The sequence below is a fragment of the Populus alba genome, chromosome 2 (assembly GCF_005239225.2).
Source record: "Populus alba chromosome 2, ASM523922v2, whole genome shotgun sequence".
NCBI classification, from domain to species: domain Eukaryota; kingdom Viridiplantae; phylum Streptophyta; class Magnoliopsida; order Malpighiales; family Salicaceae; genus Populus; species Populus alba.
The window spans coordinates 12,661,987-12,682,055 of NC_133285.1; the positions used below are offsets into that span (position 1 = coordinate 12,661,987).

Genomic DNA, 20,069 nt, shown 5'->3' on the forward strand with positions numbered 1-20,069 from the left:
GAATTAAGGATAAAAATAGAAAATAAAAGTCAACACCTAACTTTATGGTAATTAGGAATTCTTAATGATGTTTCAAATATTATTGGGTAAGAGGCTGATTATTTCAAAAAATTGATGACAATCACCCTAAAACATCATATCTAAGAGAAGTTATATTTTATTATAAAATGCATCTATAATGCTTTTATACTAAGTTTTTGTTTTTTTTTTTTGTCTAAACTAACATTGATATATTTAAAATAAATATTAACAAAACCTTAAATAATAATTTAGGATATAAGGCATCTTTATAAGGCGTAATCCTCATATTTTGAAGTACAATTGTTGGACCCAAGAAATGTTGAATTGGGCTTTGGCCCATTTACTTTTTCTTTTCTTTTCAAAATAAGTTTGAAAGCCACCAATTGCACTTAATGGGCCTTAATAGGATTATGTTGTCCCACTCAAATCTATTCACAAGGTAATATATCCTAACACTTGGATATATCTACATAAGCATTTTCAAACATGAAAAGATAGAGAAAGAGTAAAAATAATATTTACATGTTATATATATATATATGTGTGTGTGTGTGTTTGCCCGCGCGCGTGTATTCTTTTAAAAAAAATATTATCACGGATTACATTAATCCCACTCAAATAGAGAGAGAGAGAGAGAGAGAGAGAGAGGAGGTTATTGTCAAAGACATCTTCCAACTTGCAAGTATAGACTCACATAAAAAAAAAAAAAAATTCTAGAAAAGGAAAAAACAATAACACCAAAAAAACAAGATATTTTTATTATACTATTTTCTTATTATGATTTTTCATAATTAAAAATTGTATCAAAACTTTTCACTTTTTTTACCCCATTATAAACTCGATTGGTCTACTTGATCACAATCAAATATCATCATTCAGCTCAACTACCATTTTTTTCTTTATTATATTATTTGATTATCTATAATTTGATCCTCTTTTTATTTCTTGATATTTTCTCGACCCAATCCTTTTTATCATTGTTTCTAATTGTTTTCGTGACAAAACATTGGAAAATCATTGGGTCAAAACTGAGTTATGATAAATTGAACAACACAGAAACATCATCTTAAAATGGAACAATAATATAAATTTTAGCCTTTTCTTCATATAACTTAATACTAACTAATGTTACATCGTGTGTCGAGTGGAATGCTATAGCTTTTTCCATGACAAACGATAAGGATAGACTTGGGTCAAATTAAAGAGCGATTAAGATGATGTTTCGGTGAGAGGACACTTAATTATTATGAAAAACAAATTTAAAAATCAGGTATCAAATTAAAAAACTTTACAACTTTAGGGATGTCATGCCCCCAAGTGCCCTCCTAAATCATACCGTAGTTCCATCCTTATGGACTGTTAAAGTTTTAATTAGTGCGTTTGGCACAAGTCGAAAAATGGTGAATTTTGTTATATATTATATTAGATTTTAGATTAAAAAACATCTAGTAATATAAATATGTGGTCCAAAAGTAAAATAATAATGTCCATTTATTGAGATATGTATGTGTGCTGAAAACAAGAAACATGGTGACTTATAAATAAGAACGAATCCATAATCTAATAGTTTAGATTTTAGGATTGAATGCGGTCCATTCTTATATATTTCTTAGCACTTTACTTTAAAATAAAATAATAAAACTAATAAAATAGGATGCCATACAGTCTCACAACCTTAATATGAACACATCGTTTGTAGCGGGCAAAAAGAAAAACACCCGATGATTGAATTGTGAGGGTCCGGGGCAGATAACATGACGGGGAAAAAAAAAAAACTATAAGACGTGCAGTCCAATAAATATAGCAGCACCAGGCCATGTCTATGGAGAGACCATATATCGTGCAGCCAAATTACTTCCAACATCATATATATATATATTCGGCATGCAATAATGTCCATTTATTGAGATATGTATGTGTGCTGAAAACAAGAAACATGGTGACTTATAAATAAGAATGAATCCATAATCTAATAGTTTAGATTTTAGGATTGAATGCGGTCCATTCTCACATATAATTTCTTAATACTTTACTTTAAAATAAAATAATAAAACTAATAAAATAGGATGCCGTACAGTCTCACAACCTTAATATGAACACATCGTTTGCAGCGGGCAAAAAGAAAAACCCCCCATAATTGAATTGTGAGGGTCCGGGGCAGATAACATTAAGGAAAAAAAAAAAAAAACCTATAAGACGTGCAGTCCAATATATATATAGCAGCACCAGGCCATGTCTATGGATATAATATGGAGAGACCATATATCGTGCAGCCAAATTACTTCCAACATCATATATATATATATATATATATATAATCGGCATGCAATAATAAGATTGAAACCTTATAAAAGTCATCAAGCTATCTTCCACCCTTCATCCCATTCCCTTCCTTTTCTTTCTTGGTATCCCTTACAAGATAATGGCTCCTACCTCTTCCTACTTCGCCTTCTTCATGTCTCTGTCAATGGTGGCTGCTATTGCTTCGGCTACTTATGGGGGGTATGGTTCACATCCCAACCCGAACCTTGTAAAACCGAAGCTAAACAAGGAGAAGCCTCTCTCAACAATGATTGGTGTTCAAGGCCTTGTTTATTGTAGATCAGGCCCTAGACGCTTTCCACTTGAAGGTAACCCAATAATTCTTTTTAGAGAAAAAGGATTTGCCTTCTCTTTAATAGGTGCACGGACTATACATAGTTTTATTCCTTAAAAAAAAAAAAATGCATGCACAAGAACATCACTATATATCTTATTTGCTGCGAGTGCAGGAGCTGTGATAAGGATAACATGCCTGGCGAACGATGGGTATGGATACGAAGCAGCGCCATTCTCATTTTTGAGTGAAGCAACCGATGCTAAGGGCTACTTTTTCGCCACATTATCCCCATATGAAATGCAGGGTAATTTGAAGATTAAAGAGTGCAAGGCTTTTCTTGAGCTATCACCATTGAAGACCTGCAAAATTCCTACCGATGAGAAGCAAGGTATTTCTGGGGCTCTTCTTGCTTCTTACCACTACCTTAGTGATAAGAAAATGAAGTTGTTCACTGTGGGGCCTTTCGTTTACACCTCCGCACCCAACTCAGGCTCTAATTATTAAAGCAGCTTTTGCCGTTGGCCTTCATTCTTGTAGGCTTGTAGCTCTTTTCATTTGAACGATGTTTACTCCAATCATGAACTATTCATATATATATATATATATATAATTATATATAATTGGGTTACTTTTATTTTTGTTATTTGGTTGGCTCTTTTGGTTGAAGAGATAATATGTAAGGAAAACTTCAAATGCGAAAATCAATAGTATTAAAAGAGAGAAAAACCTTTCAAATTTTAATCTGGCTAATATATATAATACTTGCATCCCCGAAAGCATTCTTGGTCGCTATTCACTTGCATAAATGGAGTATTATATGATATTCCATCTACAACTACATGCCGGTGGGGAGACAAGTGTGAAGTATAAGATCACTTCCGATGGAGAAAGTATAAACTTAGCTTTGTAACTATACGACGAGTCGGCATAAGAGGCCAGTGGCATGGTTGATGAACAAAAGTGTTTTTGATAGGCCAAAAATTTTCTTGCTGGTTCAACACACCTGCCATTCTACCCTCTCTTCTCAGCTCTGCCCTGCTTTTTTTTTCCTCCCTTAAAAAAAAAAAGCTTAAAACACAAAATAGAAATCAAACGATGTGTAATGTTACACATTTGTATATGGACTCCAATCCGGATTTATTTATTTAAATTTAGGCTTTTTATACCAACAGAAAGAAAGAGTTTTTTTTTTTTTTCAAAAAAAATTTTCGTACTAGAAAAACCAACAACGTGCGTGTGTGTGTATATATAGAACCCACCATGCTATTTCCAAGTTATTATTGTTTATTGAATTTAAATATAAATTTGATTTTTAAATTTTGATCGAAGTAATGATTAAACCAATTAAATTTATAATAAATTGTTTGAATTTTTGAATTTCACCGGTTGAATATATTATCTAATTTAATTAAAACAATAGAGTGCTCATTGACGGATTCTAAAGCTAAGTTGGTTTTGATTTGAAGAAAAGAAAACTATATGCTAAAATCTATCTAGCAACCTTTTCCAGCATAATATTTCTAAAATTATTAGATTTGAATTGATTGAATCTTGTATTATTTTAAATATAAATCGATTTATCAACTATATATCACACGATTAAAGTGAAGGGAGAATCTTCGTAGTGGAAAAGAGGGTGAGGTAAATAAATATGCCAGGCAGATAGACAGCATAAAGGTCCAAAAAAGATGTCCGCTTCCGATATTGTACCTCTTCTTCTTCACTCATGCGAAAAAGTCGATCTCTTTTTATCTCTTTCTTCCCTCTCCTCATATTTTCAAGTTTGGAATCATTTGGACTCATTACTTTAACTTCAAGACAGGATCGTAACCAACACAACATAACCCAACAATAATGGACAAGTGTGGAAGGCCTTCTTCTAAACTTTGGAAAAGCAAGGCAAACATAAGCATAAATGCTGGAGGATTGGTTGTGTTGGGTGGAGCCCTGGCTGTCACTAGTTTGATTGCTGCTGCTGCCGCTGCCGCCTTTGCTGTCAAGCGAAGGAGAAGAGATAAGGACTTGTTGTGCAAAAGAGAAGTCAAAGACCTGAGTTTTATCCTTCAAAATCCGTCCACCACTTTCCATCAGAATACATGGTCTCATTAACACATTGTTTACTTCGATTGTTTGTTTATTTCTATATGTATTTTAATGCTTAATACTTGGAATTACCAGAATGGTTTCTTGATCTGCAGCTTGACAGATGGATCTACAGGGATGCTTGCAGAAGAAACCCAGATTGATTCTATTGGAATGGTCTCCATTGGGAGTGTGATTCTGGTAATTATTAATAATTTCCCTTTCACATAGATGACGGATCCGTCAGGGTCTACTTCTATATTATGATGTCATACTGATGCTGAAAGGGATATCAAAACTAGGAATCAATACGTGTTACTAATAATACCTTGTGAAATTTGGTTCAGGAGGAGAACTCCGCACCTGTGATCAGTGGGGAAATTGAGAATTTTGAAGGCGATGATCAAAAGATCCTCATCACTGATGATCCAAAACAAGAAATGATTATTGCATCATGTGATAATTGTTGTGCCGTCGAAGAACTTGCCTTGCCAGTACTTGACAGCAAGTCGACGAGTGAAGGAGAGGACAAGATCAAGAGTGATTCTGAAGAGAACTCGTCATGGATGGAAATAATTGAAATTAAAAGACAGGAAGAGGAAGTAGATACTGAAAGGGTTATGGAAGAAGAGACTAAATCAGTGAGTTTGATTGAAGAAGAAAAGGTAGAACAAAAAAGAGTAGAAGGAGAAGAGGAAGAAGATGAGGAGGGACACAGCAATGAAGAATATGATACGGAGGAAGAGTCAGTTTGCGCTGAAAATTTAACTGCTGTGACAACTGTAGCGATGCGTTTGGTTGAAGGTGAGGAGGAGGAGGATAGCGATAGCGATAGCGATAGCGAAAGCGGTGAGGAATATGTCATGGAGGAACGCTATGAGAATTCAGAAGGAGCAGGAAGCACTTGCACTGAAACCAATGCAGAGGCAGTTTGGGCGGCGGAGTCAATTGAGGTATTGTCACAGACACTCAAGAACGCCACGATAAACATGGAAAATTCAGGAAAGATGGTTATGGAGGAAGATGGAAGTACCACCAAAACTGAAGAGTTCGGGGACTCAATAGAGGCACTGCCACTGGCAGTAAAGAACACCTCTGTAACCTTCCAAAGTTCGGAATCAAAAGAGAAGATTGTGGAAGAAGATAGAGGCAACAAAACCCAAGAGTTTGGTGATTTCAACGAAGCCAAAAGCAATATCCTCAACGATGACACAAATAATCATGAGACCAGCAAAAATCCAAAGTCCTTGAAGAAGAAAGAAATGCCAGAACTCGTTGAGGTGGATAATCAAACTACAGAGCCAACAAGGAGGAAAATTTGGGTTTGTTCAATATTACTACTAGCATTTTTGTTGTTAATTATATTTACTCATCGCTCTTGTCTTGTTCTTAATGGTAGTTCTTTACATGCTAATGAGGTTTAATTGAGTGGAAAACTGAGAGAGATAAGAGATATTCTCTGTGAATTTAAGAAGAGCAATAAGAATTTCACATATCTATTCTCGTTTGCCCCTCAATCTTTGCACAAATTGTCCCTCCAAGCATTACTTGTTCACTGGTGATTATTTACACAATTATATTTACTAAACAAACCCGGACTTCTAGAACAGGACATGACGTCAACCATATATGTCGATCGCAAATAAGTGCAGAGATGCATCGTTTTTCAGTCTTAGATTTCGGCTATCAAAAGGTGCTTGTAAAATCCCACAAATTATTCTAAAAACATAAAATTAAATTAATATAAAAATTATTTTTTGAGCTTGGTTTATTTTTTCAGATAAAATAATTGCAAAAAACAAACACTAAATTTTTTCTTGTCAAATGAAATATTTTTCCATCAAACTTTATTATTTTGATTGTCAGAATGGTAATAACCAATAATTATTATTATTATTTTTTTCAACGAGTATTTCTTTTTTCTTTCTAATTTAAGGACTAAAAAATCAAATAAAAGAAAATTTTATATCAAAATGAAAGTTATTACAAATTTGGAGTTAGCCATATATTTTCTTCACTTTTTACTTTTTAATCATTTATATTTTAATTTGATATTTTTATTAGACCATAGAATAATGTAATTGAAAATAAAAAAAATTAAAAAATTGAAAAACATTAATATGAACTATAAAATCCAGCCCGATTTAACAAGTTGATTTAGAACTCAGGTGACCTAGGCCTTCACTGTATTTTATACAGAAAAAAACCTAAGTTGTAACTAGTTCAGGAGACCCACCAAAATTAACCTGGAATCCTAATAAGCTGGTATAATCTGGGGTGAGATTTTATATATATATATATATAAAAATGTAAACAAAACTGCTCCTTCTTCCGGTATTCGTATTCACTTCTTCCCCTATTCTCTATTCATATTCCATCTCAACTCCTTTCCAATGCCCCCTCTCGCACCCTCTAATTTCAACCACTCCATTGCTTTGTCAACCATGTTGAAAGAGATCCAGTGTTTCACTTTTTCTTTGAATGCTTGTAAGCAATTGAAGGCATATGCTGGAATTCCTCTCTTAAGTTATCCATTTACTTTTTGTAAAGCTTTAGTATATTCTTTGGAAAAAAAAATAAGAAAGAAAATTGGATTATGAATTTGATTAATTTAACTGTAATTTGGCCGTTATAAATATTATATAATTTTTTTGAAACTATACCTTTCATGTCTGTGTATTTCAACTTTTTTTTTTTTTTTTAATAGTTGATTGGTTGGATGTATTGTAACTATTATGGCATGGGAAGCTAGAAAGCCACTAGTGATATAGAAAATGGAGGTGGCACCACCTCAAGCCATGGAGGTTTGTTTGAACATCCTCTTCACTTCTCTCTGCCGTACTGATATTTACTTCTAGGAAGCCAAGGTATGTAATTGCATTTTCAAACTGAAAATTTAATTAATATTTGATCATGCATGTGACCTTGTTTAAGGGCTCGCGTTTCTAGTTGTGCTTACATAATTAATTATGATGATGATAATTACACATTAGAATCTTATATTGTGATTGTGAACATAGTGAGCTTTCGATTCTAATCATGACGTGAAATCATTGTTGGCATAACTAATTGCTATTAAGGATGTATATGCATGCATGTATGTTTCAGGCATAATTAATTAAATGTGAACCTATGACTAATAAAATAACTTTTCATGTGTAAATAAGAAATGAAAACTACTACCAAGAATATTGTGGCCGACCTCAATAAAGGTGGGAAGTTGAATGGCGACAATTACAAAAAATAGAGTATGAAGATCCAATATGTGTTTGAGAAGCAAGAGGCTCTAGAAACACTGAAAGTTTTCATTGAAGAGCTAGAAAATGATGATACAACCCAACATAAAAGAGACTAAAAGGCTTACGAGGCTTGGAAAAAGAACTCTAATGCTCACATTTCACTATTGAGCAGTATGGATGATGATATAATGCAAAAGTTCAGAAGGTATGACAAAACTAAGAACATGTGGTCCGCATTTAAAGAAAAGTTAGGAGTTACATCCTAGACAAAACTTAAGTCCCTCACTATCAAGTTTGACACTTACAAGAAGCGACCAGAACATACAATGAAAACATATTTAAGGCAAATATCAAACATGATTAATGAGCTAAAAGACACAGGTCATACCTTAACGGATGAGCAACAAGTCTAAGATGTCATATGCTCTTTACCTCATAACCATGAGCGTATGAAGATGCATTTGACCTATAATGAAAATATCAAAATGATGGAAAATGCAATACGCCACTTTAAATTAGAAGACAATTGTCTTGAAGCAAATAAACCTTAAACTGATATATATATATATATATAGTTGGCTCTAATTCACAAGATGCAAGAGGAAACAAGAATAAACATTAAAGTTAGCCTCAATGAATATTGCCTAGCTGGAAAAACAATAAAAAAACTTTTTGGAAAAGATACCAAAGCCAAATTTCCATTTCAAGTAATTAATTCTAACATTTGTGGTCCAATGAATGTGAAGGCAAGACATGATGATGGTTATGTGTTTTTTTATTTCTAATAAATCAGAAGCTTTAAGTTGCTTCATAAAATTCATGAACCTAGTGGAAAATCAATTGAACATGAAAATAAAAATTTTGAGAATCAATCAAGGTCATGATTATTTATATGATCAGTTTAGAAAATTATATGATGACAAAGGGATAGAATGACAATTGATTATTCCTAGTATGCTATAATAAAATGGTGTTGTGAAAAGAAAAAATATAACCCTATTTGAAATAGTTAGTTAATGATGGCACAAACAAATTTACCTATCACCTATTGGGGTGATACACTATTAATTGACATATATGTACTTAATTGTGTACCCTCTAAGTCAGTTACAACTATGTCGTATGAATTATGGACAAAATGGCAACCCGGCTTTAGTTTTTTAAAACCTTAGGGTTATGTTACTTATACTCATGATTCTTCTTATAAAAATAAAAAAACTAGGTCCAAAAAGAAAGAAATGTATCTTTTTAAGATATTTTGAACACTTAAAAGAATATGTGTTCACAAGTGAGCAAGGTGGAAATATAAATGAATTTGAATCACAACATGTCATATTCATAAAGAATAATTTCTTAGACAAAGGGAAATATGTCAAGACCTATCTCTTTACGAAATTCAAAGCTAGAATGCTTTCACTACACAAATAGAAACAGAAACACATCCAAATGGGACAAATTTAGAGGAAGATGAATTAGTTGTAATTGAACCTCAATTGCTACCTATAATGAACCCATTTATGATTGTTTGTCCAAATGGGAGTAATGTTTTTATTGATTCATCAATGAATCAATCTTAGCTGCGTTTGGAAAGGATATACACAACATGAAGGAATTGAGTATGAGGAGACATTTGATTACTCATTTTGTTAAGATATGAATTCATTTTAGAAAAATAAAGCTCTTACCAACCCATATAAAGCATATTGGAAAGCAGTTAAGAGGATACTAAGATATTTAAAAGCCATAATAGATTACTCATTTTGTTATCAAGGGAATGATCTTCAATTAAAAGGTTATACTAATACTAATTGGTGATGAGATTTGGATGAAAGAAAATCTACCTTTGTTCTTATTTTCTTATTAAATAATAGCATCATATCATTAAGTAGTAATAAACAATATTGTATAGCCTTATCCATGATAAAAGCTGAATTCATTGATCTTTTAGCTACATTATAAGAGGCTATATGGATGAAACATTTTCTACTTCATTTAAGAGTGTTTGGTAATGATATTAATCTAGTAGAAGTGAACTGTGATAATCAAGTTGCAATAGTATATACAAAAGACTCTGAGTACCAAGGAAAAACCAAACACATAGATATCAAGTATAATTTTGTAAAGGCATGGTTGCACATAAGAAAGGGAATATGAAGTAAATATCTACACAAAAAATGGTTATACATCCATTCACAAAGCCTATTTCAAGAGAAATTTTTATAGGCATGTTAGGTCACTTGGATTACATAGATATTGTTGTGCTAATGTATAATATTTTTTCAACAAGGTTTATGAATGTTTATATTATTAATATTGATGTTATTTATTCCTAATTACATAAATTGTAGGACATGCATACATGTTTATGTTCAACACACATGTTAAAAATAAGTTATGAGAAGTATGTGAGATAGATAAAAGATTAGTCTTCTCATATATGCAATCGTCTATATTATATTATGATGAATGAAGATGAACTAATTTTAAACTTTTTATATGAGTAATAAGAGAGCACTCAAGCTTAATATATGAAAATTATCCTCAATAGAGAAGGAGGTTATTGGAATATGTGTTACAACTTTGACCCTATATGATTATTTAAAATATCACTTTATTTGTCTTATTGCCATATATGGGTTTTGTTGAATCAAAAGTGAATGAATAGATAAATGAACTTAAATTTAGACATTGAATATGTCTGAACTATCATATGTACGATATTATAGATAAAGACATATACTTTAAAGGAAAGGAGATGATACCGTAGCTTGTGTTTCATACAACATGTATGTAATATGACCAATAAGGGTGTCGTGATGTGCACGACATTGAATGATAGAGCTACCTCCTAGAATTGAAGGGGGTTTTGGGTTTAATCATAAATATACGATTATAGGGAGTCACCATCTCGTATCATAGTCACTAGAAAATATATGATCTGCGAGAGTCTAGGTAAGATGATTAGTTGTGCAAAGAGAAGACATATCACTCCTAGTGCACCCTACCGAAGATAAATTACATTGTTGATTGATTATTATTCTAAGTCGTGTTTCTATTCATTGGTCTTATTTAAGGCTTAAGACATATCTCCCTTCATGAAGAAATCTCTGTCTCATATGGTTAAATCCTAACTTTTTTAAGGCTCTAATTTTAATATCATATTTATCTTCTATTTTGTATATTTAACCCCTGAGGATATATTTTACAATATAATTTTATATCTATAAATATTAAAGTCTACAACTAAGTTCAAACACTCCAAATAACAAAATTAGGATTTTTGGTATTTTGGCCAAACCCAATGAATAATCATAAACTAGTTAAGATATCCATTTTGTATTTTAAAAAACATGATAAAAGTACAACTTTGTTTTTCTACAAATATGCATGAAAAATGTTTTGGATTTTTTTTTTAATTTTCAGAGAAAACTAAATATTTTTAATTTTAGGTTCATATCTTAGAATATAAGTCTATATCCTAATATTAAATGAAATCCTTGAAAAAAACATATTTTTGTATTTTTTTGAAATAAGAAATTTTTGGATTTTTTGAAATTTTAGAGAAAAATAAAGTATGTTTAATATCGAGTCCGCATCTTACAGAGTAAGTCTATAACCCAATATTAAATAAAATTCTTTAGGAAAAACATATTTTTGTGTTTTCTGAAATAAGCAATTTGTTCTTAAACAGTTTTGGATTTTTTTTCAAAATCTCAAAGAAAAAAAATGTATTTTTAATACCAGGTTTGTATCTTATAGTCTATACCAAATATTAGGAAAACAATGTTAGGAAAACACGCGAGAGACCCAAAAATAATTTAAAAATATCTTGGAAATGTTTTAAATTTTTTTAGATTTTTTTTCTATGGCTTTGTTTGGATAAGCACTAAAGTAAAGAAAAATTAAAAACTAAGGGAAAGGCATTAGGATGTGTTTGACAAACTCATCCTTAGACTAGAGGGTATGCTAGTTGGGCTCAAGGCTAGCCTGGCTGGGCCAACTTAAGGCCCAATAATTTCTTCCTCTTTTATATATATATAGGTAGGCTATGTTGAGGGTAAATCCCATCTTACCCTTTTTCTAGTAAAAAAAAAAAAAAATTACAGTTACAGGACGTGAATTAATTCACTTTTTGCAAACAACAAAAGCTTGCTAAAGAAAAAAAGAGGAGAAAGTTACATGGACGAATGTGCTACCCCCACTAGTGGCAGTGACGGAACGAGCCATGACTTTTGCTACTGGCATGACCGAGGGAACGAGAGGGAGGCTTATGGTGCTACTTGGGTTGAAGGTTTTATATTATTACTTTTGGGGCTGCTCTTGAGAGGAGGTTGACATTGCTGGAAAAGTTGGTTGCTGGAAGGAGGAGTTGAAGTTGGTGTTGCTGTTAGGTGGTGTTGTCATCTATGGCAAAAGAGAGGGGATGGTAAAAGGCTGGTCATGGTGAGGAGATAAGGTTCCCTCATAGTCTTCTCTAAAAGGGAAACTAAGCTGCGATAGGTGATGCTGAAGTTATTGTGAATGATGAAGGCTATTTTCTTTGGTGATGGCTGGATTGGCTGTCACAATACTGCTGAAAAAGGAGAAAGGTGGTTGGTTAGGCAGCTGAAAAAATAATGGCTTTTGTCTGATTTTTTCTTCTACCTCCTGATTGTTTAGGTTAGGGTAAATAGACATCAATCTTCTTTTTTTGCACCAGTTTTTATTTTCAATTACATTCTTTAACATTGAGTTTATTTACAATTGAGCTCTTTTATTTTTTAAAAATTGCTTTCTATGAAAATAGCCCAACCTCACAACCTTTGGATTTGTTTCGCTAGTATGCTTGCGCCACCCTTTTTATGTCCATTGAATTTTTTTTCCTATTTTTTTATTTTTAATTTAATCCTTTGAATTTAGTTTTTTATTGATTTTTTTAGCATTTTTAAATAAACTTGTGGCAAGTGTTTTGCATTCTTTTTTTGGTTTTTTATATTATAATATTATTTGATTGAGTGTATGGCCTTTTTTTTTTTTTGTTTACTTTTAAAACTTGATGTATTTTCATCTTCTTAAGATTGGGTTATGAGGTCATATATGAGCTTCTCAGTATTTAGAGTATAGGTATTTTACGTAAAAAAACACATTGAATGTCGAATTTTTGAGAGAGAAAAAAAAAAAAAAAAAAAAAGCAAACCTAAGGCTCAATTTTATGGTAACCACATGATTTGTTTCAGTTTGCTTTTTATGAGAATATTACAATCTCATGACTAAGGTCGTAAATTTAGTTAATTAACTCAAGTTTACTCGAGTCAATCTAATATATTGATGTTTCATTGCTTTTATAAAAATATGTTGTCCAGTGTATATTAGATTTTGAATTCATGAATAAATTTTTCTTTCTTAGAGAATACATTGACGATGCCTGAACTATTTTTTTGCGGTAGAAAAAAAGGTGAATCTAACTCGTTTTCTTTTACATTATTACTATTATTATCCAATTCAATAAAAAAAAAAGTATTTCAAGAAATACAATTATTGAACACGATTTAGTTCATTGTTTATATTGTGAGGTCGTATATCTTATAACACACTTTTATCTCTTAATTTTTTTTAATTTAGTCTTTAGTTATCATCAATAATTTTACTTTTTTTTTGCATTTATCATCATGGTTGCTTTTTTATTTATTCAATTAAGCGCATGCATGGAATTTTTTATTTTCGACTAAATGTTTTTCTTAGCGTCTAAAAACTCTATAGAAACATTTGCATATTAATTTTATTATATTGAAAAAGAAAATTTATTCAGCACAGGCTACATAACTAGCATACAACATAAGTTGTGAATCCAGCTCTGAACTCATTGACACGAGAATCATTTGATTTGCCAAACTAAAAGGAACAAATCCAAAATACCTAAAGAAAGGGAAAAATCGAAGCTCTCACTCAAATCACATCTCGTGCAGGCAGTGAGCTTATAATAAATCAGACAAATAAATTCTTTTCGATATGGAAGAGAAACTAGTCAATTACATCCTGGGTTCTGTTTGCCACCCGATTTAACATTTGCATTCAAACATGAAGATGAGAGAGGCATGTTTGCTTTCTGGCCGATATAGGCCAAATCGATGTCCACAAGTTCTACTCCTTGACAAGGAACCGATGAGCTGCACAAAAAACTGACAGCAACATTGGAAGTTGAGGTGCCTTTGATGTTCTGGTAATGAACATTGCTAATTTTCACTCGTGATGGCTGCACAGAACATGAACAAGCTTAGCAATCAAACCTTAATTAAGCTAAAAAAAAATTAAATTACATACAATATAGGATTTATCAAATATTCTGATGTTGCAAGGGTATACATAATATGATAAGGTTTTTGTCTATGAATTACCGCGGCGTTGCGGGAACCATACTTCTGATCAATGATAATGGGGTTTTTCACACTATCCATAGTGATATCTTTAAAAGTGATATTGAAAGCTTGGCTAGGGTCAGATGCAGCATATGATTTGATTCTCACACCATTGGTGGTGTTAAACAATGTGCAGTTAGTCACAACAATTCCGCTCACATCCTCCTCGTTCTTGTACTTGCCAAGGCTTCCAACACTGGTGCAAGTCCAATCCAAAAACAGAGAAGATGTAAGAAAACGAATACATTTACACCTGGATCTTCATGAATGATGTTCACTGGATCAGAAATTGGATTGCGAGGGGGGGGGGCATCACTGAGGAAATTACCTAAGACCATGTCCAGGGCCGCAAAAGACTTGAGAGATGAGAATATTTGTGGATCCCTGTCCAATGGAAACACAGTCATCACCTGTTCCAATCTTGCTGCTTGTTACGTGGACACCATCAGAATGGCTTATGTGAATACCATCTGTATTTGGGCTATTAGCAGGAGCAGTCAAATTGATATTGTGGATCGAAATGCTGTGGCAGCTTGTAACGTGCATGTGGAAATATTTGCTATCGACAGAGCTGATCTCGTGAACAAAAGCATTCTTTACTTTGCTCAACTTGATGGACTGCAACATGGAAAGAAGTCACAAAATCATTCCAAGTTTATACTTTTACGACCACATGTATATATATAGTAACTTTTGTGGTAAGTGCTCTATACATACACTGGGAAGTGGCTGGCATTGCTTGTTTTCATGGCAATCGTTGTACTTCCAGACGGCACTGCCTTGCCCATCAAAAGTTCCTCCGCCGTTCAATGTTAAACCATCAATTATTTCAAATAAGATCCATTGTTCTGAACTATATTCACTGAGATCAGTGGTAGCTTTCACGTTTCCCTGTACTTCAAAAACTATAGGCTCTGTGCTTTTGCACGGCCCTTGAAATACGACGGGGCTTGTCACAAATGTCCCTCCAGGGATAACCATCTTTGCTGGAACACCTGAATCGCATGCTGCCCGCCATGTTTGGATAAATGCCTGCATGATACACATTTTTAGACGTTAATTGGAGTTGCCAGCCTTTTTAGAGCGCAAATCCTGTTTAACTATCATTTTGTCAGAAAAAAATCAAACTCTTTCACGTGTTCTGTTATTCGGTTACACAGAACTAAGCCAAGTCAGGGCAATCAATTATAAGACTGGCTTTGTCTGCGAACTCACCTCTGCGTTATCGGTCTTGTCATCAGCCTTGGCACCGTGTTTTGTTACATCAAAAACTGTAACCGCGGCACCACTACCATCAACGAGGCTACGACGGTGACTGAGACCAATATGGTGGCGAGGTGCACCATCGGCCACGCAAGAGAGCAAAGCCAAGCCTAAAACAAGAATGCTTCCTGCAATGGTCATGGTGACGTTTAACCCAGAATGAAAGGTTTCTTTTTAAATCTTCAAAGTTGTTGCAGAGGAATGTGAATTTTACCTCGCCAGGGTTTATCTTTTATAGATTAAAATCTCTATCTCTATTTTTAGTGATGTCCCCCAAACATAGCACTGTAACCTTTGTTAAGTATGAATCTGCGTCTTCCCTGCTATATTTCAGGTCGCTTGCAGCCATCGAAATAAGATAACACTGTATGTTGACTTAGCATGACCGATTCTTTTCCCATAAATATATATGCACAAGTGATCAATACCTACTTATAGGAATAGAACTCATGGGATGTGTAGCTCTCAGCCACTGGTTTCCAGAAGAAAAATAGAATTTACTATATGAATTTAGGATGCTTCGGTTAGCTATAGAGCGGATCTAAGCCACAGCTCGATTGGCAAGCATGATGTTGTTCTTATTCCTCGGAATGTTCAAGTCTCCTTATGAATCCCAAAAATAAAAATTCAAAAGCCTTATGATTTACAATCACTAATTATAGTGATTAATCAAATGGAATTATTGTAGAGTCATGAACATACAAAAACCCTTAAAAAATATATATTTACGAGGGCAGGTTTATTAACGAAATATTCAACAAGTATCACATCCCTCTACTTCTGGGCTGCGGTGTAGCATTCAAAAGTTTCCCTTGTATAACAAGAAGCTTGTGCATCTTTGCCTTAGGAACTGGGCCAGTGCTCTCCTCCAACATATTGGAAGGCTTCAATTCCAATCTCTGCAAGCTTGTTCGGAGGAACCATTCTCAAGCAGTCTTCCTCTCTATTGTTCTAGTCATCAAAAACCTGTCTGCTGTTACTAGTGCTTGTCGTCGCAATACCTTTGGAGCATAACCCTTTTATAGCATAAGCTTAGTTCCTCTTTTTTCACATTATCATGAGACATGCATTAATTCTCCTCCTTTTTCTCCCCCCAAATTGCTGGAAAATGTAAGAGATGCATTCATCAGATTTGCTTTCGGTGGACACTTCCTGCGTGATGCTATAAACTTGTGTTCGTAACTATCTTTATTTTCTAGAGCGGCACAAAACCCTATAGATTGAAATAGTATATTTATATTTTTGTCATTCCTTGTAAAAACCAATGGTCTATCTGATGGGATGAAATTGTTTTTTTCAGGTGATTATTTGGTCATTAACAAATTAATTTGTATTTTTTTAGCACATAAAATAATTAATACCTTTAAAAGCAAAAAAACATACAGCTTTTATCTATGATATTAATTGTCTTTTGAATTTTCTTACAAAAATTCTAAGCCTAGTGTTAAAAGGTGTTTTTGTCTCTTCATTATAGTTTTTTTTTTTTAATATTGAATTTCATTTATTGGCTACTTGATAATTTAACAAGTTTTAATTTAATAATAATAAAAAAAAGCATGTGAAATGCGCTCAGACACCCCCTCGCTCTTCTAGCAGAGCATGCAAGGGTTTTCGGTGCTCTAACATTGCCTTTCACCACAATGTTTTAATCGTTTTGACAACCTCTTCATTATGTAGCACTTGTGGCCAGCAAGTCTTGGGTTTTGCATCAATGGTCTTTTTTTTTCTCTATCTTCTCTTCATCTTGATTTTCATGCATGTCCTTCAAATTTTCAAGACCAACCTTCAATTGTTTTTTCCTTAAGATTTTATTTTTATTCTTTTAATTATTATTTGTTTTTAAATGAAATCATTTATCAAATTAGATGTGGCCGATAAGTCCACACTATTAGCCGCAATTCTTAACTAAAAACACGGGAAAGGAACACCCCTAGGGTATTATAACACTATCTACTGTTCAAATACTATATGGCTACAATGTCGTCTACAGGGTAATGTATATGTGTCGACAGTAAATTTACAATGTTTCTTCTATACTTTTTAATATACAGGAAAGCAATTGTGCAAATCCACATTTAATTGTATCTTAGTTTACAATGCATGTATATATAATAAGTTCATAATGAATTGTTTTTTGGTTTACAATGCATTCATGTACAATAAAAATCTCACTCATTTTAGATTTTAGTTAATTTTAAGAGATGATTTTCCAGAAAAAAATAATAATTTGTGCAAAAAGAGAAAGGATCCATCTGGACCGATGTTTCAATTATTTAGCCACGACAAACCCAGTGATAGGTGGAGAGAAGATAAAGAATTCGGGATCATGGTTGTTAAACTCGCGAGTTGACTCGTAAAATCATACAATTTTACGAGTCAGATTTTACGAGTCAACACAGATATACCGTGTGAAATCGGGTAGAAAACTCGAAAATTAGTAAACTCGGTCAAACTCGGTTAAAATCGGTCAAAATCGATGAACTCCGTAAACTCGAACCGAGTTTACCGAGTTTGACAAAATTAACAAAACCCAATAACCCATTGACTGACTCTTCTCAATACTTTCCTCTCCTCTTCATCCTGTCTAAAAAAAATTCTCCTTTCCCCAAATCTCACATTCTCTGATTCTCAAATCTCGACTCAACCATAGCAGAAGCAGGCTAACACCAGCAACGCCTCCACTCTCTTCTTTCTCTCAAAAAATCATCCCCTTAGCAATAGTTACTTACAGCAAGAGCATGACCCAACATCTTGCCCTTCTCTCTACCATCTTAGCTCATAGGAATCCCAGTACAGCAATCTGTGCTCGGCTACTGGAAAGATTAAGTGTTGTTTTAATTTGTGATTTTTTGTTGTTGTTGTTGTTGTCCTTGATATTCTGGTTCGATTTCAATTCTCTTTGGTTCGGTTTAATTTGGATGCAGGTGAAAGAAAGAAAGGGTTTTTGGGTTTGCAAATTAAATCATGCCAGATCTGCTGCTCTCTTCCTCCAGCAAACCTCATGATCATGGTCCACAGTCCACACACTGCATTTGGTTTGATTTTCAGTCCAAAGTATGTTTTTTTCTTCAATTTTGGTTTTCAATCCCGCTTTATTTTAGTTGTTAGATCATGTCTCCTATTCTTCACATGTTCTGTGCATCTGAATCAATCCAAACCACAACTGAAGAAATGTTGAGTTTGTTCAATCAATCATAGATAATTACTTTTAATTACTTGAGTTTGATCCTTCATTGATTAGAATATTGCTGTCGATTCTTGAATTAGGAATGATGAATAGGGGTTCATATTTCGCAAATTAAAGGAAAAATTTCCACAAATTAGATAATTACTTTTAATTGCTTGAGTTTGATCCTTTGTTGAGAATGACTGGTGAATTTTGTATTGATTTTTTTTTCTTTTCTGATTTAGAATAGCTTAAATGGTCGTTTCTGGTCTGGAAGAAAACTAAGAAGTGCTGCATTCATGTTGAATTTGTTTAACCTACAGAGGCTGTCATGGGTTCTAGTGCCATTGGTCTGGAAAAGGTTTATGGAACAACCTTTTCTAGCATGCTTATCAATTATTTTGAGGTTTATATGGTCCTAATCACCACATTGTATTTTTATTTGCAGGTTGAGTTATCCCTCATTGAGTTAGAATTACTTTGATTAGAACTTGCATATTTAGAAGAGAGGGAAGCTCACTTGAAAGCTCAATAAGAGAAACTTGATCCTGGAATTTAAAACTATTGAGAGATTTTGCTAGCAAATAACAAATCTTTACTTATATAATTGGCAGTGACCAGCATAATTGAACTTAGACAAGTGATGAAGTCGGGTTTAGCTGTGATTAAAATTTAGTTTTTAAGCTTAAATATTGTCTGAGAGATTGTCCTTAATCTTCCACTTTGTTTGAGAATTTTAGTTTTAAGATTTGACAATAAAAAGAACTTGGACGCAGGCTCCTCTCATGATGGATTGTATATTTTGCATATTTAATTGCTTCACTTTATTATATAATGTCAAGTGCTTCATTTTATTATATATTGTCAAGTGTTAAACCATGTTTTATAATTCCACTTTTTATTATCTCAATGTAAAAAACTTTTCTTATGATTTTATGATTTTACGATCCGTTTTTACGATCCGAGTTTATATTATACTTTCCGTGTCGTGTCAAAAATGCGTTTTTGACAACCTTGTCTGGGATAGGATATGTACATGTGCCTTTTTTATGAAATTCAAAGGAGGGGTCTATCCAAAATTCTTGGCTAACAATGGCGCCAAAAAAAAAAAACAAAAAAAACTTTAAAGCATCTTTTGAAAACATGGATTTGTTTAAGATCAAAATTCCAACTTATTTAGATCAATAATGGTTTTAAGAACTGCACTATATAGTAAATCCAAAAAAAAAATGTACTCAAAATTATACAAATTATAAAGAAATACTTGACATTGTTATTAAACTCGGTCTATATATATATATAGT

At 33.0% G+C, this 20,069-nt stretch overlaps 3 protein-coding genes across 3 annotated transcripts; 2 read left to right on the forward strand and 1 right to left on the reverse strand.

Moving 5' to 3' along the window:
• The first annotated feature begins 2,382 nt into the window (after positions 1–2,382).
• LOC118046820 (protein SEED AND ROOT HAIR PROTECTIVE PROTEIN) lies at positions 2,383–3,187 on the forward strand. Its single transcript, XM_035055863.2, has 2 exons — positions 2,383–2,651; positions 2,793–3,187. The coding sequence occupies exons 1-2, from the start codon at positions 2,444–2,446 to the stop codon at positions 3,122–3,124; spliced, it is 540 nt and encodes a 179-aa protein (XP_034911754.1). The 5' UTR covers positions 2,383–2,443; the 3' UTR covers positions 3,125–3,187.
• Positions 3,188–4,316: 1,129 nt separating this feature from the next.
• LOC118046819 (uncharacterized) lies at positions 4,317–6,203 on the forward strand. Its single transcript, XM_035055862.2, has 3 exons — positions 4,317–4,719; positions 4,819–4,903; positions 5,050–6,203. The coding sequence occupies exons 1-3, from the start codon at positions 4,475–4,477 to the stop codon at positions 6,124–6,126; spliced, it is 1,407 nt and encodes a 468-aa protein (XP_034911753.1). The 5' UTR covers positions 4,317–4,474; the 3' UTR covers positions 6,127–6,203.
• Positions 6,204–13,945: 7,742 nt separating this feature from the next.
• LOC118046906 (exopolygalacturonase clone GBGE184) lies at positions 13,946–15,740 on the reverse strand. The gene is made up of 5 exons (XM_073407703.1): positions 15,552–15,740; positions 15,054–15,368; positions 14,665–14,954; positions 14,319–14,532; positions 13,946–14,173 (listed from the first exon to the last, which is right to left on the reverse strand). Exons 1-5 carry the CDS (start codon positions 15,738–15,740, stop codon positions 13,946–13,948), a joined length of 1,236 nt encoding a protein of 411 aa, XP_073263804.1.
• Positions 15,741–20,069: the final 4,329 nt, after the last annotated feature.

Bases quoted from the DNA above. Each gene is read 5' to 3' on its own strand.
- LOC118046819 (XM_035055862.2), top strand. From the start codon at position 4,475: ATGGACAAGTGTGGAAGGCCTTCTTCTAAACTTTGGAAAAGCAAGGCA. The intron at 4,720-4,818 runs GTCTCATTAACA...CTTGATCTGCAG, and splicing joins ACTTTCCATCAGAATACATG to CTTGACAGATGGATCTACAG. The intron at 4,904-5,049 runs GTAATTATTAAT...AATTTGGTTCAG, and splicing joins CCATTGGGAGTGTGATTCTG to GAGGAGAACTCCGCACCTGT.
- LOC118046820 (XM_035055863.2), top strand. From the start codon at position 2,444: ATGGCTCCTACCTCTTCCTACTTCGCCTTCTTCATGTCTCTGTCAATG. The intron at 2,652-2,792 runs GTAACCCAATAA...CTGCGAGTGCAG, and splicing joins TAGACGCTTTCCACTTGAAG to GAGCTGTGATAAGGATAACA.
- LOC118046906 (XM_073407703.1), bottom strand. From the start codon at position 15,740: ATGACCATTGCAGGAAGCATTCTTGTTTTAGGCTTGGCTTTGCTCTCT. The intron at 14,955-15,053 runs GTATGTATAGAG...TCCATGTTGCAG, and splicing joins AATGCCAGCCACTTCCCAGT to TCCATCAAGTTGAGCAAAGT. The intron at 14,174-14,318 runs GCGGTAATTCAT...TGTTCTGTGCAG, and splicing joins AGTATGGTTCCCGCAACGCC to CCATCACGAGTGAAAATTAG.